This window comes from Lagopus muta, chromosome 1, assembly GCF_023343835.1.
Source record: "Lagopus muta isolate bLagMut1 chromosome 1, bLagMut1 primary, whole genome shotgun sequence".
Taxonomy (NCBI): domain Eukaryota; kingdom Metazoa; phylum Chordata; class Aves; order Galliformes; family Phasianidae; genus Lagopus; species Lagopus muta.
In genome coordinates, this window is record NC_064433.1 from 502,638 (window position 1) to 525,885 (window position 23,248).

General features: G+C 60.0%; 1 protein-coding gene across 1 annotated transcript in view; it reads left to right on the top strand.

Moving 5' to 3' along the window:
* SHANK3 (SH3 and multiple ankyrin repeat domains 3) overlaps window positions 1–23,248 on the top strand; it is a 298,288-nt gene that overhangs the window by 248,645 nt on the left and 26,395 nt on the right. The window contains 5 exon segments of the mRNA XM_048925496.1: window positions 7,633–7,768; window positions 10,058–10,138; window positions 11,940–11,963; window positions 13,896–14,023; window positions 14,875–14,980. Of these exon segments, the coding sequence (XP_048781453.1) occupies window positions 7,633–7,768; window positions 10,058–10,138; window positions 11,940–11,963; window positions 13,896–14,023; window positions 14,875–14,980 (475 nt within the window).

Sequence of the window (23,248 nt, forward strand, 5' to 3'; positions counted from 1 at the left end):
TCCAGCAGCGTGTGCACGCAGGGAGTGCAGGAGATGGGGGTATGGGATGAGTCTGGAAAATGTAATGCAGCAGAAAATACGGGCTTCTCCGAGGTAATTGTCTTAACATTAGCTAACTGCGTGGGATGTGGTGGAGATGTCTGAATTGTGTATGCAAGGGAAAAGCATTAAGTGTCCTGTGAACTTGCAGAGAGATTTGCAGCTTTGGAAGAGGACTAAAGCAGTAATTTGTGCAGATCAGGAATTTGTAGCATAGGGTGAAGCTGAAGCTGCTGAGCAGAATTCAGAGAGGGGCCCTAAAAGGATTCAGGAGCTGAAAAAGGCTCTGCAGGACTGAAGGAGTCCAGCCATCTCAGTGTCTGAGGGCACTGCAGGGGGCACTCAGCTCAGAACCATGGGTGGCTTGGTTTGGGTTGGGTTGAGTTGGATTAGGTTGAGTTGAGTTGGGTTGATTTGGGTCGGATTGTGTTGGGTGTGATTGAGTTGGGTTGGGTTGAGTTGAGTTGGGTTGAGTTGGATTAGGTTGAGTTGAGTTGGGTTGGGTTGTGTTGGGTGTGGTTGAGTTGGGTTGGGTTGAGTTGAGTTGGGTTGGGTTGATTTGGGTTGGGTTGTGTTGGGTTGTGTTGGGTTGTGTTGGGTTGTGTTGGGTTGTGTTGGGTTGAGTTGGGTTGATTTGGGTTGGGTTGTGTTGGGTTGTGTTGGGTTGGGTTGATTTGGGTTGGGTTGGGTTGATTTGAGTTGGATTGTGTTGGGTTGTGTTGGGTTGTATTGGGTTGTGTTGGGTTATGTTGGAGGGACCTACGTCCCATCCTGTCCCGCCTCTGCCCCCATTTTCACCTCCCAGTGCAGAGTGGAGGAGCTCACTGCAGGGCTCAGGATGGGCACAGACATTCCCCTGGGTGACCTTGGTGGTGAATTACAGTGGAATCCCATTCTGAAGCACTTCTGCACCAGTTTTTGCTATGCCCTGAGCATGAGTTTGCCTGGGAGAGGTGGGAAGGACAGTGTGGAGCTCAGTTTCTTCCAAGGAGTGACTCAGGACCTGGAGAATTGTGCAGGCTTCCTGCAGGTGGAGTGCTTTGGGGTGTTGAAGAGGTGAGGCTGGCAATCAGACGTCAGAGCTCTGCTGTGAGCAGCATGCAGGTTTGTTGTGCGTCACAGAACCATCCCAGCATATTTGGCTTAGAAGGAATCTTATAAATCATAGAATCCCAGAATGGTTGGGTCAGAAGGAACCCCACGGCCCCCCAGCCCCAGCCCTACCATGGCCTGGGTCCCCCCCAGCTCAGGCTGCCCAGATCCCCATCCACAGCTTCAGGCACCTCTGGGGATGGGGCACCCACAGCTCCGAGCAGCATCAGGACCTCATCCCCACTGACATTCTGGTTGTTGCACCAATTTCCTCCTGGTTGGTGGCCACAGCTCTGGAGTAGAGGAAAATTAATGCAGGCCTCAGAGCTCACGTCTCTCTCATTAACACTTCTTATTCCTGGGGATGTGCACTGCTCTGGTGAGTTACTGTTAGGTCAGAATTCTCCTTACCTGCTGTGCTGGGAAGGCACAGGCGCCGCATAACGGAGGTACGGAGCGGAAAATGAGTGAGTCAGAACTCAGCCTTTGCAATTTTCTGCTCGTACTGTGCATTGCCCTGAACTGCTTCTCACTGCTTCGTATCACGTGGATAATGAAGTGTCAAGAATGGACCACAGCACGCTTGCTGAAGCTGCCTGGATGGCATTTGTGTCATCCTTCCGCAATTCAACATGATGCTGTCACAACTTTGGATACTGGTCGGCGTTAAACGATGCCATCCTTGCCAAGGGGGTGGAGTTCAATGAGAGAAGGGCAGGCTGAGAGGGCGAGGGCAGAGCAGGGCCCTGCACCTGGGGAGCAGCAGCCTGACTGGGGGCTGCAGGCTGGGGGCTGAGCTGCTGGGAAGGAGCTCTGCACAGAAGGACCTGTGGGTTCTGGTGGCCAACAGTTGGCCAGCGGCTGAGCGGTAGTTGGCCAGCAGTTGACCAGCAATTGGCCAACAGTTGACCAGTGGTTGGCCAGTGGTTGACCAACAGTTGGCTGACAGTTGACCAGTGGTTGGCCAATGGTTTGGCCGACAGTTGACCAGTGGTTGGCCAATGGTTGACCAAATGTTGGCCAACGGTTGACCAGTGGTTGGCAAATGGTTGACCAACAGTTGGCTGACAGTTGACCAGTGGTTGGCCAATGGTTGACCAACAGTTGGCTGACAGTTGACCAGTGGTTGGCCAATGGTTTGGCCGACAGTTGACCAGTGGTTGGCCAATGGTTGACCAAAAGTTGGCCAACGGTTGACCAGTGGTTGGCAAATGGTTGACCAACAGTTGGCTGACAGTTGAACAGTGGTTGGCCAATGGTTGGCCGACAGTTGACCAGTGGTTGGCCAATGGTTGACCAACAGTTGGCCAACAGTTGACCAGTGGTTGGCCAGTGGTTGATCAACAATTGGCCAACAGTTGACCAGTGGTTGGCCAATGGTTGACCAAAGTTGGCCGAGAGTTGACCAGTGGTTGGCCAATGGTTGACCAACAGTTGGCTGACAGTTGACCAGTGGTTGGCCAATGGTTGACCAGCAGTTGGCCAGTGGTTGACCAAAGTTGGCCAATGGTTGACCAGTGGTTGGCCAGCAGTTGACCAACAGTTGGCTGACGGTTGACCAGTGGTTGGCCAACAGTTGACCAGCAGTTGGCCAGTGGTTGGCCGACAGTTGACCAGTGGTTGGCCAATGGTTGACCAACAGTTGGCCAACGGTTGACCAGTGGTTGGCCAATGGTTGACCAACAGTTGGCCAACGGTTGACCACTAGTGGTTGGCCATTAGCCAGCAATGTGCCCAGGTGACCACAAAGGCCAATGAGACCCTGGGATGCACCGCACACAGTGTGGCCAGCAGGCAAGGGAAGTGTTTCTCCCCTCTTCTCTGCTCCGGAGAGGGCACAGCTTGAGCATTCCTTCTCTGGAGATCATCAAACCTGCCTGCAGATCCCTGTTATCTCCTTCCTGGTCTGACTTCAGCTGGGACCATCTAGCTGTCCCCTCCTTGCTGTCACCATGCTGGGACCCCTGAGTGCTCACTGAGCACCGCAGAGGTGGCAGTTCCACGAGGAAGAAATTGTCTCAGAAGCTGTGCAACAGCCAGAGGTGCTGAGCCCAGGTTTGTGTCACAGGAATTGTTGGAATTCAGCCCACCGTGTGCAGCAGGGAGCAACTCCCAGGGAAGCTGGGCACTGTTATCTTATGGCCCCACAACTCTCCGGAGATGGGGCCCATTACACAGGACTTTGATTGAACACTACATGTAATTTACAGCACCAGAAGTGACAGCACAGCACGGCAGTTGCAGCTTACGGCTCAGTACAGATGTGGTTCTGTTCACCAGTCTCTGTCATCTGCTCTCCATGATGGCACTGAGTGTCCCAAGTCGCCAGGAGGGCACAGATGGGCTGAAAGCGCTTCAGATGGAGTTCTTTCTTTTACTGTTCAGCTCTGTGTTGGGTTTACCCACGCATACAGCCCCTCTCCTTGCATTGGTCCATGTTAGAGTCATAGAATCGCAGAATCGTTTGGAAAAGACCTCTAAGATCATCTAGTCCCACCATCCACCTACCACCAATGCTTCCCCACTGCCCACATCCCCCAGTGCCACATCCCTGTGCTCACTGAACACCCCCAGGGATGGGGGCTGCCCTGGGCAGCTGTGCAGTGCTGATTGCAGCACAGGTTGTTCCCAATTCCAACCCTCCCCGTTGCACCCTGAGCCCATCCCCTCCCCTCCCATCCCCATTCCCTGTGCATGGAGACCAACCCCTCCTTCACTCCAGCCTCCTTTCCCCAGTAGCACAGTGCTGAGCTCCCCCTGAGCCCCTCTGCCCCCCTCTACCCAGCATGATGCTGGCACGGAGCCTTGCACCAAAGCTCTGTGCTTATGGGGGCCACGTCCAAGGCCTCGCTAATCCAGATGACACCAGCAGCCCTTCTCCCTCCTGCTGGTGCAGTGACACCTTCACAGCATCCATGGGTTGGTCGGGCAGGACCCAGCCTTGGTGCAGCTGTGCTGGTTGATCCCCTATCACCTCCCTCTCTTCCTTAGGGCAGCTTCCAGGAGCTTCTGCCCCACGCTTTTCCCCAACACAGAGGAGATGCTGGCAGGTTGGGAGTTCCCTGGGCCATCCTTTCCACCCTCCTTAAAGGTGGGGGCTTCTGCAGCCTAGGAGTACCTATAGGCAGAATGGAGCTGTGCAAGGCACTCTGAGTTTGCCTTGGAGGATTTTTAGCAGTGCCCCATCCACGGGTGTGTTTGAAACACGTTGGGCAAAAGCTTGGTACCTTTTATGGGTTGAATCGTAGCATCATGATATGGTTTAGTGCCGGTGGTGGCAATGGTGATGAGGAGTCGGCTGGACTGGATGATCTTGTAGGTGGTTTCCAACCTTCACGATTCTATGATTCTGTGATCAAAGAATCGTGAAGGTTGGTAAAAACTGAGGTGTCCTCCACGACCCAACCAACGTTGTGGGGTGAACCCTATGGGATCAGCCACCAGCCAACCAAACCCTGCGGGGTCAGGGGTGACCCTACGGGGTCAACCACCACCCAACTGAACTCTATGGGATCAACTCTGTGGGGTCAACCACTACTTCTAAGAACCCCAGTCCAACCCCAACCCATCCCACCATGCCCACTAACCTTGTTCCCAAGCGCCGTATCCCCGTGGTTCTGGAACACCCCCAGGGATGGGGGTTGGTGGTGACCCAAGTGAAGGACCCAGCATTGGGTTGAACTTCATCCCGTTGGCCTCAACCCATCAATGCAGCCTGGACCCCTCTGTAGGGCCTTCCTGCCCTCCAGCAGATGGGCTCTTCCTCCCAGCTTCGTGTTTCCCTCATCCCTGATCACAGGGAGACACAAACAGCTGAAAATCCACCTTTCCCATCTGTCCCCTGAGCGACCAGCAGAAGCCCCAGCAGCCAAGCAGAGCACTGGGAGCACAGGGACATGCAGGGCCCCAGCAGATGGGCCCCAGCTCTCCTGGGGACGCTCAGGCTGTGCCATAACTGCTGGAGGAGGGGCTGAGCTCCCACCTCTCAGCACAGGGTCGGGATGCCCCACTCCTGCACCTCTGTGTCAGAGTAACCTAAAAAACAAGAGAGCCGCTGCCCTGCAGGATGGCCTGAGTTGTTGGGATGATTAAAAATGAAGCAGCACAGGCGTGTTCTGTCAGCATTTCTGTTTCTTTATTTGGAAAGGAGCAGGGCGATGTGCACGTATCACATGCAGATGATGAAATATTTTCCACACCATTAGTAACCGAAGCTGTCAGCATCTCCCAGGTGGTGATTGTTCAGTTTGGGTATTTTTTCACTGTAGGATGCTGGGGGATGCCAGGGGCTGGCAGAGCTGGGGAAGGGCAGAGGCCGTCCCTGGCAGCGGCACGCTGCACGTGATGGAAAACTAAGGAGTGGGATATAATGAACACCATAAAATCTTCACGGAACAGACGTGATTTCATTCTTGGAGGCATCGGATTTGTTTGATAAGGATCTCTGTTTAGGTGTAGCAGATTTTTGTGAGGCTTTGTTTACTACAAAGCCCATGTTGTACAAAACGAGTGCGGTTTCCTGAATGAGGGGCCCTGATGGGCAGCTGCCCGTAAGAGCTCAGCCCTGGCTGCCTCTTCTGGTGGCCTCTGTGGGGCTGCTCCCAGACCTGCTGCTGCTCAGGGCTCTCTTGAATGCTGTAGAGCATCAGAGTTCAACACAGGCAACTGCAGGGTCCTGCACCTGGGGAGGAACAACGCATGGATCAGTGCAGGCTGGGGGCTGATGTGCTGGAAGGGAGCTGCAAGGAGAAGGACCTGGTGGTCAGCGATTCACAAACAGTTGAATGGTTGACCAATGGTTGACCAACAATTGACCAACGGTTGACCAACAGTTGACCAATGGTTGACCAACGGTTGACCAATGGTTGACCAGTGGTTGACGAAGAATTGACCAACGGTTGACCAACAATGGACCAATGGCTGACCAACGGTTGACCAATGGTTGACCAACAATTGACCAACGGTTGACGAACAGTTGACCAGCTGTTGATCAATGGTTGACCAACAATTGACCAATGGTTGACCAACAGTTGACCAGTGGTTGACGAAGAATTGACTAACGGTTGACCAACAATTGACCAATGACTGACCAACAGTTGACCAATGGTTGACCAACAATTGGCCAACGGTTGACCAACAGTTGACCAATGGTTGACCAACAGTTGACCAACAGTTGACCAACGGTCGACCAGTGGTTGACCAGAGATTGACCAATGGTTGACCAACAATTGACCAATGGTTGACCAACAGTTGACCAATGATTGACCAACAGTTGACCAATGATTGACCAACAATTGACCAATGGTTGACCAACAGTTGACCAATGATTGACCAACAGTTGACCAACAGTTGACCAATGACTGACCAATAGTTGACCAATGGTTGACAACTAGTTGACCAGTGGTTGACCAAAGATGGACCAGGTGTCGGCCACGAACCAGCTGTGTGCCTTGGTGGCCCAGAAGGCCATTGGGCTCCCAGGGTGTGTTGCACAGAGCGTGGCCAGCAGGGCAGGGGGGGCTCAGCTGCAGCACTGAGCCCAGTGTGGGGCTCCCCAGTTCCAGGCAGGCTGGGAACTGCTGGGACAGCCCAGCAGAGATGACTGTGTGCCACAATAACCCACATACCTCTAATTACGTGATCAACAACAGTGCAGGCTGCTCTGACAGCATTAATGGAAGCTCCTTAAGAGTCAGAAGAGACAAAAAAGAAACATTCTTGAGGTGCCCAAACCTGCAGCACGGACTGCAGCCCCATCTTTTGCCCCATGGTGCTTCCAGCGCCGGGTGCAGAGGCAGTGCTGGTGCTGAGGGGTGCTGTGCAGCGAGGGCAGCACAAAGAGCAGCACGTGAGCACTGATCTCATGCCTGTTCAATACAGGAGCAGGTGGGGGAACTGTCGCTGTAGGTTTTTTTTCCTGTTGCTTTATCTTTCAAGCAGTGGCAGCTACTGAACAGCTGGAGCAAACGTGCAGCGGTGGGGCTTAAATTCTTCATCTCCTGGTGTTGAGCAGAGACCCGAGGCCTCTTTATATCCAAGTGGTTTCAAGACCGACTTCTGGTCTTGATATCAGGGAGACGAAATCGATGTAGCACCGGCATCCCAAACACTGCCAACACCTTTCACTCCTGGGGGCCTGAATAACAGCGCAAGTGCCAACACAGAAATGCTTTTGTTCTTCGTAGTCAATCACTCCTCCCTTATCTGCCATCCCTAAATTATCTCACTTCAAGAGTGCTGTCAGCTCGCTGCCAAAGTCGGTGCCAAAACGTGCCAGCCTGCCCCTCTTATTTCACCCCGAGGCTGGAGACGAACGCAGCTCCTCCAGCTGCAACCCAGCCCAGCTGTTCCATCCCTGCTCCAGATGCTCACAGAGGAGCTCGGGGTGCCGTGCAGCCCCTGGCTGGGTTTATGTGCATGCAGCCACGCAGGGAGGAGCAGAGATGCCGACCCATCCGCCCCGGTGCCGCTGCCCACGGCTGCGTTTCTCTTTGCGCCCAGGTGAACGGAGTCAACGTGGTGAAGGTGGGGCACAAGCAGGTGGTGTCGCTGATCCGCCAGGGGGGGAACCACCTGGTGATGAAGGTCGTCTCCGTCAGCCGCAAGCCTGAGTCAGAAGAGGTCGTTCGGAAGAAGGGTAGGTGGAGGGGGCTGTGCTGGGGTGGGGGGGCTGAGCCGGGGGGTGCTGGGGGCAGAGGGGGCTGCAGAGCTGTGCGCGTCACGCTCTTGTGGGCAGGTAAACCTCTGCAGCACGGAGCTGCCCCTGGTTTGGGGGTGTTGGGGCATGAGGGTGTCAGGGTTAGAACTGCCCCTGGTTTGGGGTACGAGGGTGTCAGAGTGTAGAACTGCCCCTGGTTTGGGGTAGGAGGGTGTCAGGGTGTAGAACTGCCCCTGGTTGGGGGTACGAGGGTGTCCGGATGCAGAACTGCCCCTGGTTTGGGGTATGAAGGTGTCAGAGTGCAGAACTGCCCCTGGTTGGGGTACAAGGATATCAGGATACAGAACTGCCCCTGGTTTGGGGTCTAGGGGTGTTGGAACATAGTGGTGCCCCTGGTTTGGGGTACGAGGGTGTCAAGGTGCAGAACTGCCCCTGGTTTGGGGTACGAGGGTGTCAGGGTGTAGAACTGCCCCTGGTTTGGGGTAGGAGGGTGTCAGGGTGTAGAACTGCTCCTGGTTTGGGGTACAAGGATATCAGGGTATAGAACTGCCCCCAGTTTGGGGGTACGAGGGTGTCAAGGTGTAGAGCTGCCCCTGGTTTGGGGTATGAAGGTGTCATGGTGCAGAACTGCCCCCAGTTTGGGGTACGAGGGTGTCAGGGTGCTGAACTGCCCCTGGTTTGGGGTCTGGGGCTGCTGGGGCACAGAGCTGCCCCTGATTTGGGGTCTAGGGGTGTTGGAACATAGAGGTGCCCCTGGTTTGAGGTACGAGGGTGTCAAGGTGTAGAGCTGCCCCTGGTTTGGGGTATGAAGGTGTCAGGATGCAGAACTGCCCCTGGTTTGGGGTACGAGGGTGTCAAGGTGTAGAGCTGCCCCTGGTTCAGGGTCTGGGGCTGCTGGGGCACAGAGCTGCCCCTCATTTGGGGTCTAGGGGTGTTGGAACATAGAGGTGCCCCTGATTCGGGGTCTGGGGGTGTTGGGGCACAGAGCTGCCCTTGGTTGTGTGTGTGGGGCGTCAGGGTCTTCTCCCCATTGCCCCCAGGCACTGAGGGCAGAGGTGAGACCCTCACCCAGAGGGGGACAGAGGGACGCCCTCCCGGGGTGGAGGGCAGCCGTTGTGGGCACAGCCGGAGGGGTGCAGCGGGGGCAGATCGGGGGCGCAGCTGGGAGCGCGGGGGGGCTCTCCCTGCCCACCCCCACTCTCAGTGGGCAGCGGCGTGTCTGGGCGCCGGGGGGTCATTCGGAGAGCCGGGAGGAGGCAGACCTTGAGCGCTGCATCGCATCATCGCTGCACAAAGTGTGAGCCCTGGGGGGGGGTCCGAGGCTCCGAGCCCGTGCGGGGAGCCCCGCGCTGCCGCTGCTCTGCCGCTCGCAGCCCCGTAGCCGAGCCCCAGCCCCGCGCTGCCCTCCCGGAGGAGCCGCAGCCGTCCCTGCAGCCGGGGATGCGTTCCTGCGGGTGCCGGAGGCGCGGAGCCCGGCGTGGGGCCGTGTTTTCCCCTCGAATCCGCCCCGGTTGGGGTCTCTGATGCGGCGCCAGCACGAGCCCGGAGCTCCGGTTGCCATGGCAATGCCTGAGCGTTGAATCCAGGACTCAATCCGGTATTGTCACCGCGCGAGCGAGGAGGAGGCGCCGGGCGGAGAGGAGCAGCCTTCCTTCCACGCGTCCCCGCGCCGTGGGTCGGGGCATGGAGAGCCCGAGGGCAACCGGCCCGGACGGGGGACCCCCGACGCCCGCCCCGTGCCCAGCGAGGAGCCGCCCCCCCCCAGAGCTGCGTTAGGGCGGTGGAGCCCGGATCCGGCGGAGGAGCAGCGGAGGGTGGGTGCCGCGATCGGCGGGGGGCCGCGCCGGGGATGAAGGACTGAGCCGGGCGCTGGGGATGAAGGACTGAGCTGAGCTCCGGACTCGCCTCTTCTGCTCCCCCCGCCCATGGCGCACGCGGAGGGGCCGCAGCCGCCGAAGCCGTGAGCCGAGGGCCGAGGCCCCGTCGCCCGGCACGGGGCAAAGCCGGGGATGTGAGCCGGACCGCGCTGCGCTGAGGGCGGCAGAGCCGGGCAGCCTGCAGCCCCCGGCCCGGCCCGGCCCCGCACCACCAACACGATGAAGAAGTTCGCCTCCACGCGCAGCCTCAATAAAATCCTGCAGCAGTGCGATTCCTCGTCCCGCGAGTACGAGGAGATCCAGGCGGTGGAGAAGAAGTGGCACCTTCACCTGGCCACGCCGCGTAAGTTCCTGGACAAGAAGTGCAAAATGCCGTCTCTCTTCCTTTCAGCTCCGCCGCCTCCCAAGAGGGCGCCCAGCACCACGCTGACGCTGCGGTCCAAATCCATGACGGCTGAGCTGGAGGAGCTGGGTGAGCGGCGGGGCGGGGGGCGGCGCGGGTGGGCGCGCATCGGGTGGGCGCACGCAGCATCCGGCCCTTGTGCTCCCGGTGCTGTGCTGGGGGGGGGGGAGCCTGGCGCCGCGCGGAGCCGTTCCAGCTCGTCGGCATGGGGCAGGGGGTCCCTGCGGGCTCAGACCCCCCCCCCCCCTCGGGCTGCCCGCCTCCATGCGCCGTGCCGGCTCAGAGCTGCGGCACGGCTGGGCTGGTGGACACCTTACAGGTGATAGAACCACGGAATGGTTGGGGTTGGATGGGAGCCCCCGGTTCTACCTCTGCCGTGGGGCTGCGTGCCCCCCCCCCCCCCCCCCCCCCCACCAGGGCCCTGCCGTGGCCTCGGACACTTCCAGGGATGGGGCACCCGGCACCCGCACTGCTCTGTGCCAGGACCCCCCCGCTGCCGCCTCCCCTTACACACACACACACTCACACATTTGCTGCCACGAAGCGTCCTGCCCACGGCTCCAGCTGCTTTGGCACCGCAGCTCACAGTTCCATCTCTGTGCTCTCTCCACCCCCTCCCTCCATCCCCACATCCGTGCACCCCGTGACGAAGCTCTTCGCTCTCCCTCGTGTTGGTAACCTCCCCCACCCGACTCACCCCCCCCCCCCCCCTTCCCCCCACATCTCCCCCTTTGCACCCCGCGGTTCTCACCATCCCTGCGCCATGGGGCGCCGCAGGGTGTGCTGTTGGTTCAGGGGCTGCAGCGCTGCCCTCCTGTCGGCGCTGAGCGGTGCCGGGGGGTCGGAGCAGCCCGGAGCTGCGATACGCGCGGGTTGAGCAGAGGGACCCGGCCCCGGCTTTGCTGCTTGCATTGAGGTCTCAGTGCGCGGCCGTGTCGTTCACGGGTGCCGCACGTTGCCCTGCCCGGGGGGAGCCCCCTGAAGCCCCCCCGTTCCCTCCCCTCCCGGGCGATGAGGGGAGCGCGCTGCGATTCATTCCGTGCTTTGTTTTCACCTCTCTCCCTGCGCCCCCGGCCCCGCAGGCGCTGCGCTGGGCTGCGGCCATCAGGCGGGGACGCAGAGCGGCGCATTCTTTGCCGTTCCCTCGGCACAAAACACCGCGCAGCCCCCCGGGGTTGATGTTCCCTCCCTCCCCGGTTCCTTCTCCTGGGGCAGTTCCGCACCATTGGAGGGGGTTTGGAGGGGTGCAAGTGCGGGAGGTGCAGCGCTTCGCCTCGCCCCGTGGCACGGCGTGCTGTGCGCGGTGTGCGAGCGCGGCTGCGGGAAAGGCCGAGTACCGTGCCGAGGCTGAGCCCTGAGGTTTCCCCCCCCCCCCCCCCCCGAGGTTTTCGCATCGCCGTGCCTTTGCGCCCCCTCGGTGCCCCCGGGAGCCGGGCGTGCGGCCTTGGCAGCGTTCCCCGCTTTCTTTGCCTCCTTCCGCCGTTCGGGCGGCTCGGAGCCGGGCCGGGGGGGGATGGGGAGCGGCGCTGGGGGCAGCTCTGCGTTCCGATGCAGGGGACGTGGGGACGGTCGCCGCCTCTTCTCCCCGAAGCCCGTCCCCGTCCTGCACGTAGCGCGAGCCCTTGGCGCTGCACGCTGTGCCCGCCCCCCGGCCCAGCTGATCCCGGCGGAGCGCTGCCGTCCCGCAGCCCCGGAGGAGCTGTTTGGGATGGGGGGGTCGGGGGGGGGGGGGGGGGGTTCACAGCTCTCCTCACTGCGATGGGTTTCAGCCCGGCAGCGCGGGGTCGAGGTCAGGACAGAGCAGGCAGAGGTGGGACGGGAGCAGAACTGTGCATGCCATTCACGTCTTGTTTTGTTTCTTGATTCCAAGCCTCCATGAGGAGAAGAAAAGGGGGTGAGTGAAACTGCACATCCCGGGGCTCGGCCCGTCCCCCAGCCCCAGCCGTGGGGACCCCCGGGGGGGGGAGGGAGGGGGAAGGCTGATGGGGAGGAGGCAGAGCGAGGCCGGGGCGAGGAGCTTTGGGATAGAGGTGGCCGGCAGCAGGCTGAGCGCCCGGTGCTGGGGGGAAGCTGGATGTGGTGCGGGTTGGCTTGTGAGGCGTTTGCACGAGGGGAGGTGCAAAGTGGAGAGGTTCCCACCGAGGCTGGGAGCTGCAATTTGGCCGCAGGGTGTGGAGCACGAGAGCTCGTCTCACGGCAGCGCCAAGCGCGGGGCTGCGTCCCGAGGGGGAGGGGAATCACGGCCGTCAAGGCTGGAAAAGACCCCTGGGGTCACCAGTCCGACCCCAGCCCACCCCGAGTGCCGCGTCCCCATGGATTTGAACCCCCCCCCCCCCCCCCCCCCCCCCCCCCCGGGGATGGGGAAACTCTTCTGTCCTGGGTGGCTGCGCAGTGCTGTCTGCTTTTTGGAGCTGAAATGTTGCCCGGCGCTCTGCCGACCCCAGCGCAGCTCCGGGGTCTCACCGGCAGGGACAGCAGGCGCCTCCCTGACCTCCCCTGCAGGAGCAGCACTCAGGTGGGGGCTCTGCAGGTGTCTCCTGCTCTGGGACAACGGCAGGAGGCCATCAGGGTTGTGCCGTTAGAGCAGTGCCACCAGGGCTGTGCCATTAAAGCTGTGCCACCAGGGTTGTGCCATCAGGGCTGTGCCATCAGGGCTGTGCCATTAAGGCTGTGCAATGAGGGCTGTTCCATCAGGGCTGTGCCATTAAGGCTGTGCCATTAAGGCTGTGCAATGAGGGCTGTGCCATTAAGGCTGTGCCATTAAGGCTGTGCAATGAGGGCTGTTCCATCAGGGCTGTGCCATTAAGGCTGTGCAATGAGGGCTGTGCCATTAAGGCTGTGCCATTAAGGCTGTGCCATCAGGGCTGTGCCATTAAGGCTGTGCAATGAGGGCTGTGCCATTAAGGCTATGCAATGGGGGCTGTGCCACCAGGGCTGTGCCATTAAAGCTGTGCCATCAGGGCTGTGCCATTAACGCTGTGCAATGAGGGCTGTGCCGTCCCCATGTCGCACAGTGCCCCGGCGCGGTCCTTTCTCGCATCCCGGAGCTTGGAGGGGTCACCCTATAGGGCACCTCGGTGCCTCTGAAGGGACAGAGAGCAGAACCAGAAGAACGAGGCGGATGGAAGCGGGCGGAGCGTTGCTGCCATCCCGGCCGCGGCTCCGCGCTCCCGTGCGGCTCCCGCAGCTCCTCCGCTCCCCGCACGCGGCGTTCCGCCTACGGCCCTTCCCCGGGGCTGTTCCGCAATGTAGCGGCGACGTCGTGCGGAGATGGCGGCTGCGGTGGGTCCGGAGCCTCCCCAAGGCTCAGCCCGCCCCCCCGGCTCGGCGCTGTGGGGTCCCGGCCGCGGGGATGTCGGCACCCGGTGCTGCTGTGCGTGGCTGCCCGGTGCCGGGGCGCAGCGCTGGGGATGGGAGCGGGGAGGAGGCAGCCCCCCCCCGGCCGACCCCCAACCCCAGTGAAAGTTCCAGGGCTCGGTGGGGGCTCTGGGCCGAGGGCTTTGCCCAACGCAGCCGTCTGCCCGGTTCGGGAGGTTCGGTCTCATTCGGAACAAGCACCGCACGTTTCGCCGGTTCCGAATATCAGGAAGTGCAGCATCGCCGGTTCCGAATATCGCAGCGGGCGCTGCCGGCTCCATCCCGTGGGGGTCCTGAGACCCACGGAGCTGGGGGGGCGGCCGAGCAGCGCTTCCCCACTCCGTGCCCCGCCGTGGCGGTGGGCTCGGCTCGGCTCGGCTCGGCTCGGGGTTGGGGGAGGGGGGGGGGGTTGGAATCGCCCCTCTGCCGCGGCCCCCGCTGACGGCCCCGCGTCTGTTTGGGGTTGCAGAGAAACTGGACGAGATCCTGGCGGCCGCCGAACCGGCGCTGAGGGCGGACATCGTGGAGGCGGATTCACGGGCGGCCACGGTGAAACAGCGCCCGACCAGCCGCCGCATCACCCCGGCGGAGATCAGTGTGAGGGAGGGGGCTGCGCCGGGGGGAGGGGGGCGGGAGGGAGGGGGGATGGAGGGAGGCGGGGTGGGAATGGGGCTGGAGGTGGGGAGGGGTGAGAACAGGGCGGGGAGGGAGGGGAATCCTGGGCTCCATCAGCAGAGGGGTGGCAGCAGGGACAGGGAGGGGATCGTCCCCCTCTGCTCTGCCCAAATGAGGCCCCATCTGCAGCACTGCGTCCAGGGCTGGGGGTCCAAATACAAGAAAGACAGGGAGCTGTTGGAGAGGGTGCAGAGCAGCCACAAAGATGAGCAGGGGGCTGCAGCACCACCCTGCAAAGCCAGGCTGAGGGAGCTGGGCTGTTCAGCACGGAGAAGAGAAGCTGGGGGTGAGCTGAGTGCAGCTGCAGGAGCTGAAGGGAGCCTGCAGACAGGAGGGGAGTCAACTGCTGGAAAGGGGAGATGGCAGCAGGACGAGGGGAAACGGCTGGAAGCTGAGGGAGGGCAGCTGGAGGTTGGATGTCAGGGGGAAGTTGTGTGCTGTGAGAGCGGGGAGGGGCTGGAACAGCTGCCCAGAGAGGCTGTGATGCCCCGTCCATCCCTGGAGGTGTTGGAGGCCAGGTTGGATGGGGCCCTGGGCAGCCTGGTTTAGCATTAAACATGGAGGTTGGTGGCCCTGCATTGGTGGGGGGTTGGAGCTTTGTGAGCCTTGAGGTCCCTTCCAACCCAAACCATTCTGTGGTTCTGTGGGGGCAGGACAGCAATGGGGAGGGAGGGGGTCTGGGTGACGATGGGGGTCTCTGGAGGAGGGTCGTCTCCTTTCGGCTGCTTCTCACCAGTGTGCAGGATGGAAAATTCCTTCTTTTTCCTTTGCAGTCCCTCTTTGAGCGGCAGGGCATGGCGGCCCACGCGGGGGTCCTGGCAGGAGCTGAGAAACCCCACGTGTCACTGCGCAAAGGGATCCCGAGGACCAAATCTGTAGGTAAGGCATGAGGGGGTCCCGGGGGGTCCCACACCCACAGGGAGTTCAGCCCTCATCATTCAGGTCTTAAAAAGGGACCCCATAAAGGTCTCAAAATGGGTTCCCATGAAGTTGTCAAAATGGGTCGCCACAAACGTCTCAAAATGGGACCCCATAAAGGACTCAAAATAGGACCCCACAATGGTCTCAAAATGGGATCCCATAAAGGACTCAAAATGGGACCCCATGAAGGTCTCAAAATGGGATCCCATAAAGGACTCAAAATGGGACCCCATGAAGGTCTCAAAATGGGATCCCATAAAGGACTCAAAATGGGATCTCATAAAGGTCTCAAAATGGGCCCCCATGAAGGACTCAAAATGGGATCCCATAAAGGACTCAAAATGGGGGACCCCATAAAAGACTCAAAATGGGACCCCATGAAGGACTCAAAATGGGACCCCACAATGGTCTCAAAATGGGACCCCATAAAGGACTCAAAATGGGATCCCGTACAGGACTAAAAATGGGACCCCATAAAGGACTCAGAATGGGACCCCATAAAGGACTCAAAATGGGATCCCATAAAGGACTCAAAATGGGATCCCGTAAAAGATTCAAAATGGGACCCCATAAAGGACTCAAAATAGGTCCCCACAATGGTCTCAAAATGGGATCATTTGAGGAGTTCTGCCCTGAGGACGTTGGGGCGGCGGTGGTGGCAGGGAAGGGTGAAGGGGAGAGTCTGCAGAGCAGAGAGTGCAGCAAGGGGGCAGGGGGAGGTGGTATTTTGGGCAGGGGTGGGAGAAGAACGGACTGGGGGCGGCGGGACGATGGGCAAGGAGTGGTGGCACTTACAGACAAGAGGTGGTGGCACCATGGGCAGGAGTTGGCACTTATGGACAGGGGAAGGTGGCAGGATGGACAGAGGGTGGTGGCACTTACGGAAAAGAGGTTGTGGCACGATGGGCAAGGAGTGGTGGCGCCATGGAGAAGAGGTGGCAGGATGGGCGAGAAGTGGTGGCACCATGGAGAAGAGATGGTGGCATTTATAGTCAAGAGGTGGTGGCACCACGGGCAAGGAGGGGTGGCACCATGGAGAAGAGGTGGCAGGATGGGCGAGAAGTGGCACCATGGAGAAGAGGTGGTGGCACCATGGAGAAGAGGTGGCAGGATGGGTGAGAAGTGGTGGCACCATGGGCGAGGATTGTTGACACCATGGAGAAGAGGTGGCAGGATGGGTGAGAAGTGGTGGCACCATGGAGAAGAGGTGGTGGCATTTATAGTCAAGAGGTGGTGGCACCACGGGCAAGGAGGGGTGGCACCATGGAGAAGAGATGGCAGGATGGGCGAGAAGAGGTGGCACCACGGAGAAGAGGTGGTGGCACCATAGATAAGAGGTGGCAGGATGGGCAAGAGGTGGTGGCACCACGGACAAGGAGTGGTGGCACCATGGAGAAGAGGTGGTGGCACTGTGGCCAAGGCACGATGACAGGATGGGCAGGAGGTGGTGGCACCATGAGCAAAGCATGGCACCGTGGACAAGAGCTTGGTGGCCCTGTGAACAGGGGGTGGTGATAGGATGGACAAGGCATGGTGGCACATGGACAAGAGGTGGTGGCACTTGTAGACAAGGCATGATGGCAGGATGGACAGGGGGTGGTGGCACTTACAGACAAAAGGTGATGGCACCATGGATAGGAGGTGGCAGGATGTGATGAGACCACGGACAAGAGGTGGTGGCACTGTGGACAAGGCACAATGGCAGGATGGACAGGGGGTGGCGGCACCGTGGGCAAGGAGTGGTGGCACCATGGAGAAGAGGTGGTGGCAGGATGGACAGGGGGTCGTAGCACTTACAGATGAGAGGTGGTGGCACCATGGAGGAGGAATGGTGGCACCATGGAGAAGAGGTGGTGGCACCGTGGATAAGAGGTGGCAGGATGGGCAGGAGGTGGTGGCACCATAGAGGAGGAGTGGTGGCACCATAGAGGAGGAGTGGTGGCACTATGAACAAGGCATGATGGCAGGATGGACAGGAGGTGGAGGCACAGTGGACAAGGAGTGGTGGCACCATGAGGAGGAGTGGCGGCACCATGGATAAGAGGTGGTGGCACCAGTACAGGTTGGGGGATGAGCTGCTGGAGAGGAGCTCTGCAGAGAGGGACCTGGGTGTCCTGGTGGACGACAGGTTGCCATGAGCCAGCAGTGTGCCCTTGTGGCCAAGAGGGCCAATGGCATCCTGGGCTGCATTGCACAGAGCGTGGCCAGCAGGTCGAGGGAGGTGATCCTCCTCCTCTGCTCTGCCCTGCTGAGGCCTCACCTGGAGCACTGCGTCCAGTTCTGGGCTCCCCAGCACAAAACAGACAGGGATCTCTTGGGAAGAGTCCAGTGGAGGGCCACCAAGATGGTGAGGGGCCTGGAGCATCTCTGCTATGGGGAAAGGCTGAGTGAACTGGGTCTGTTCAGCATGGAGGAAAGAAGGCTGAGAGGGGACCTGATCCAGGTCTGTAAATATCTGAGGTGTGGGGGCCGTGGTGGTGAGGCCAGGCTCTGCTCAGCGGCGCGTGGAGACAGGATGAGGGGAAACAGCCACAAGCTGCAGCATTTGAAGTTCCGCACCGATGTGTGTGAGGACTTCTGGAGGTGAGGCGATGGAGCGCTGGAACAGGCTGCCAGGGGTGGTGTGATGCTGTGAGCCCAATGGGACGTGGAGGATCCCAATGAGATGTGGGGACCTCAATGGGACGTGGGGACCCTAATGGGACATGGGGACCCCAATGGGATGTGGAGGATCCCAATGGGACGTGGAAGACCCCAATGGGACATGGGGACCTCAATGGCACTCTGGGACCCCAATGGGACATTGGGACCTCAATGGGACGTGGGGACCCTAATGGGACTTGGGGACCCCAATGGGACATGGAGGACCCCAATGGGACATGGAGACCTCAATTGGATGTGGGGACCCCAATGGGACATGGCTGCCAGGGCTGTGGGGTCTCCTGTGCAGATGCCTGGGCGCCTGCCTGTGCGACCTGGTGCTGGAACTGCTTGGGCAGGGGGTTGGACTCCATGAGCTCTGGGGGTCTCTTCCAACCCCTTCAGTTCTGTGATGCTGTGGCGCTATGGATAAGAGGTGGTGGCACTTATAGACAAGAGGTGGTGGCGCCATGGGCAGGGCTGATGGCAGGATGGAAGGCAGGTGGTGGCACAGTGGACCGGAGGTGGTGCCCCATGGCAGTGGAGTGGCCCGGTTTTCTTTTCTGTGCTGTGTGTCGTCGGGTTTCCCCTGCTGGTCCGTGGGGCTGGAGCTGCGCCGGGTGCTCATCCCTCGTGAGGCTTTGGATGCAGCGGTGATGCCAGAACTGATTGTGCCTTTAACGCACACCGGGAGCAGATAGGAGGTAAATTCTGCCTAGAGACGCAGCGGAGAGCAGCGTAATCCCAGCCAGGATGTGAGAGGAACCCAGGCAAAGGCGAAGAGCCGCACGCAAAACGCGCTTTGTTTTACGCACGGGGCCGCGGGATTGTGGTGCATCTGCGCCTCCCGTTTCTGTTTGTGTAAAAGCAGCTGCTGCCCCACGTGAGACGGGGCTGAGAGTTGTAGAAAGCTGGAGGTATTGCGGCGTGTGATGAATCTGCAAAGCAAACGGAGGAGATGAGCTCAGAAAGGAGGAGTGGGTGTTGAATGGACGGCATCGTGTTGCCGCCATGGAGATGAGTGCTGTGCTGCGCCTGGGAGCGCATGGGGAGGGCAGCAGTGCGTGCTCCTGGTGCTCCAGATGTCTGAAATGCTTGTGAGCAGGGGCTGCTTGAGGCTCAGTCCGGCTCCAGGTTTTTTTGAAGGGGAGCCGTTGTGTGAAACAGCGTCTGAGCTCAGAGGCGGGTCATAAAGCAGACTGGGATTTGGTTTAAAGGCGAGATCCGTGCCGTAAGGAGTTCAGCTGTGGTTGTGAAAGCAGCCTGTGGCTCTTTCACAAGAATGCAGCTGAAGCCATGCGTGATACAGTGGTGCAGAGGAGGTTTGGAGCCGTGGACCCATCGCTGGTTGGGCTGGAAAGGGCTGTGAGCGCCATGGGTCCAATGCAGCAGGCAGGGATCGGTGCAGGCGGCGCCGGGCAGCAGCGCCCATCCCTCCCCCTCTCACTGCAATGGATTCCTTGCTGAGGGAAGAACCTGCAGGTCAGCCGGGTTGGGTTACATCTCCTAGGATTGGCTGATATAGAAAACAGCCCAACCTGAGCGCTGGGGATGGGGCTGCAGTGTTTGAGAGGCCTCTGGCAGGCTGTGCACACAGGAGGGCTGGGGGGGCTCTGGTGGGGGGCTGGGTGCTGTCTGCACGTGGAGCATTGCGTGGCTGCTCAGCAATCCGGGCCAGAAGGTCAGAGAGCTTCGCATCTCAGCATTTCTCGAGGCAAAAGGAATTAAGGAAAGCCTGCCTTGCTGCAAAGGGAGCCAACATTTCCACGGCAACACAGGGAGCACCGCATGGGAAGGGGTCCTGGAAGGAGGGGCTCAGGAACAGCGATGGGATGGAGGGTGTGGATCCTCACATCCCCACGATGTGGATTGGTTCCTGGGAATGGTTCCCAGGTGGAAGCTGTGCCTTGCATTCCCACGGGGATGGAGGCTGTTATGGCAACGAAAGCATCACGGCTGTGTTGGCCAGAGCCATCAGTGCTGCACGCCGTGATGGAGGGGTTGGACGGGTTGCTGGAGGATTCATTGGAGCTGCTGGCTCTGCCCTGGGGGTGCTCTGCTCCGTGCAGCTCTGCTCAGGGGTCCCTGAGCCCCACAGAAAGGTCTGGGTGCTGCAGTGCCCACCTGGGGGCTGTGCTCAGCCCATTGCCCAGGGCAGCTTTGAGGCAGAGGTGAACAAAGGATGTGCTTAGCAGGAGGAATTCGTGTTAACCTTGGGGGTGTGGGGGTGGGCGCATGGAGTCACGGAGCCGTTGGGGTTGGAAAGAGCTCTGGGATCCCCGATGTGACCCCACTGGTGTGGGGTTTCTTGCTGAAGGCGTTGGGGCAGAGGGGCTCAGGGGGAGCTCAGCGCTGTGCCACTGGGGAAAGGAGGCTGGAGTGAAGGAGGGGTTGGTCTCCATGCACAGGGAATGGGGATGGGATGGAAGGGGATGGGCTCAGGGTGCAACGGGGAGGGTTGGAATTGGGAACAACCTGTGCTGCAATCAGCACTGCACAGCTGCCCAGGGCAGCCCCCATCCCTGGGGGTGTTCAGTGAGCGCAGGGATGTGGCACTGGGGGAGGTGGGCAGTGGGGCACATCTCAGTGCGTGGGGTTGGGGGGTCTCAGAGGTTTTTTCCACCCGAGTGATTCTGAGATTCTGTGTTGACGTGATTCTTGTATTAAGAGCCCCAGAAGTGGACACGAGTGCAGCGTCATCGGTGGTGGATGAGGGGGATGAAATCTCTTTGCTCCATCTCTCACAGTTGCCCCTGCTCACATTAGAACCGTGAAAGCGTTGGATCCTTAGCGTTGGAAGGGACCTTCACAGCTCAGCTCGTGCAGCTCCCTGCTTTGGACAGGGACACCACAGCTCCATCAGGTTGCCCAGGGCAGGGCCTGATCCAGTCACTGTGCAGCCTGCGTGGTGCCTCTCCGCCCTCACCAGGAAAGGCTTTTCCCTTATATCCCACCTGAATCTCCCTTCCTTGAGCTTGAAGCCATTTCCCCTCATTCCATCCCCTCCTTCCCTGCAGCTCCCCTTTGGATACCGACAGACTGCTCTCAGGTCCCCTCTCAGCCTTCTCCTCTCCATCTGCACAGCCTCAGCCCATCCCCACAGGAGAGCTGTTCCATCCTTTGGGCCATTTTTCTGGCCCTCCTCTGGGCTGAGCTCCTACAGCTCCGCGTCCCTCCTGTGCTGAGCCCTCCCTGCCTGCAGAGCAGGGGTGCAGATGCCCTCCTTTGCTCTGCTGTGCCGCTTTGGATGCAGAGGTGTTGCCCCGTGCAGCTCGATGCACCCTCAGCTCACTGCCGGTCAGGCTGTGGGGTTCTTTCCCACTCCATCCTTCCCCCTGTCTGGTCCCAATGGGTTCTTCCTTCTAGCTGCAGGATTTTGTGTTGGTCCTCCTAGAAATTCCAGAGCTTCCTGCTGCCCCACCACTCGCCCTCTTGAGGTTCTTTTGGGGTCCAACTTAGCGCTGCGCTCAGCAGCGTTTCGGGTGTCTTTTGGGGGCACCCTGTTGGAAAAAAACCTCGTATCGTAAAGAAAAGCATCAGTTGGGAACAGAAGTAGCACAGCAGCAACTGTGGAAGCCTGATGGGCTCCATGTCTGCAGATGGCTGGATTGCTCAGGTGCGTGGAGCACTGCTGGGCACTGCGGCGCAGAGCAGAGCTGGGCCAGGACGCGGCTGCAGCTCTGGGTGCGCTCTGTGCCCAGGTAGGAGGATGCTGCTGACAATGGCAGCGCTTCCCCCGGGTGCTTTGCAGGCTGACATCTCTGCCAGGCCTGCTGCCGAGCTCCGTCTGGCACATTGCAGTGTGTGTGAGGCACGGGGTGAGGAGCTGCGCTGGGGGAGAGCTGGGCATGGTTGGGTGTGGGGGCTGCAGAGCAGCAGGGCTGAAGTGGAACGGGGCTGCAATGGGGCCAGGCTGCAGTGGAGCAGGGCTGCAGTGGAGCAGGGCTGCAATGGAGCAGGGCTGCAGTGGACTGCAGTGGAGTATGGCTGCAGCAGAGCAGGGCTGCAGCAGAGCAGGGCTGCAGTGGAGCAGGGCTGTAATGGAGCAGGGCTGCAATGGAGCAGGGCTGCAACAGAGCAGGGCTGCAGTGGACTGCAGTGGAGGATGGCTGAAGCAGAGCAGGGCTGCAGTGGAGCAGGGCTGAAGTAGAGTAGGGCTGTAATGCAGCAGGGCTGCAATAGAGCAGGGCTGCAGTAGAGCAGGGCTGTAATTCAGTAGGGTTGCAGTGGAGCAGGGCTGCAATGCAGCAGGGCTGCAGTAGAGCAGGGCTGTAATGCAGCAGGGCTGCAGTAGAGCAGGGCTGCAATGGAGCAGGGCTGTAATGCAGAAGGGGTGCAATGAAGCAGGGCTGAAGTAGAGCAGGGCTGTAATGCAGCAGGGCTGCAGTGGAATGGGGCTGCAATGAGGCCAGGCTGCAGTGGAGCAGAGCTGCAATGCAGCAGGGCTGCAATGGAGCAGGGCTGCAATAGAGGAGGGCTGTAATTCAGTAGGGCTGCAGTGGAGCAGGGCTGAAGTAGAGCAGGGCTGAAGTAGAGCAGGGCTGTAATGCAGCAGGGCTGCAATGGAGCAGGGCTGTAATGCAGCAGGGCTGCAGTAGAGCAGGGCTGCAATGGAGCAGGGCTGCAGTAGAGCAGGGCTGTAATGGAGCAGGGCTGCAATAGAGCAGGGCTGCAATAGAGCAGGGCTGTAATGGAGCAGGGCTGCAGTGGAGCAGGGCTGCAATAGAGCAGGGCTGTAATGCAGCAGGGCTGTAATGCAGCAGGGCTGCAGTGGAGCAGGGCTGTAATGCAGCAGGGCTGCAGTGGAGCAGGGCTGCAGTGGAGCAGGGCTGTAATGGAGCAGGGCTGCAGTGGAGCAGAGCTGCAGTGGAGCAGGGCTGTAATGCAGCAGGGCTGCAGCAGAGCAGGGCTGCAGTGGAGCAGGGCTGTAATGCAGCAGGGCTGCAATGGAGCAGGGGTGCAGTAGAGCAGGGCTGCAATAGAACAGGGCTGCAGTGGAGCAGGGCTGTAATGCAGCAGGGCTGCAGTGGAGCAGGGCTGTAATGCAGCAGGGCTGCAATAGAGCAAGGCTGCAGTGGAGCAGGGCTGCAATGGAGCAGGGCTGCAATAGAGCAGGGCTGCAGTGGAGCAGGGCTGCAGCAGAGCAGGGCTGTAATGCAGCAGGGTGCAATGGAGCAGGGCTGCAGTGGAGCAGGGCTGCAATGGAGCAGGGCTGTAATTCATTAGGGCTGCAGTAGAGCAAGGCTGCAATGGAGCAGGGCTGCAGTGGAGCAGCTTAATTGCCTTTCTCTGAACGCTCTCCTGGGCCTCACTGTCTTGTGGTGATGCGCCCAAATCTGAGCTCAGTACTCAAGGTGTGACCTGCAGGTGCTGAGGACGGAGAGATGATCCTTTCCTTGCTCCTGTTGGCAGCGCCGCTTCCACTACAGCCTGGGCTGCCGAGGGCCTTCTGGGCCACCTGGAGTCACTGCCAGCTCATCTTCTGCTACGACACCAACGTTGGGTGGCACGGAACATTCAGCCGCCCTGGTTGTGTCCCCTCCATTGTGCCTCCCTCACTGGCAGCGCTGTCTGCTGGGCTGAGAG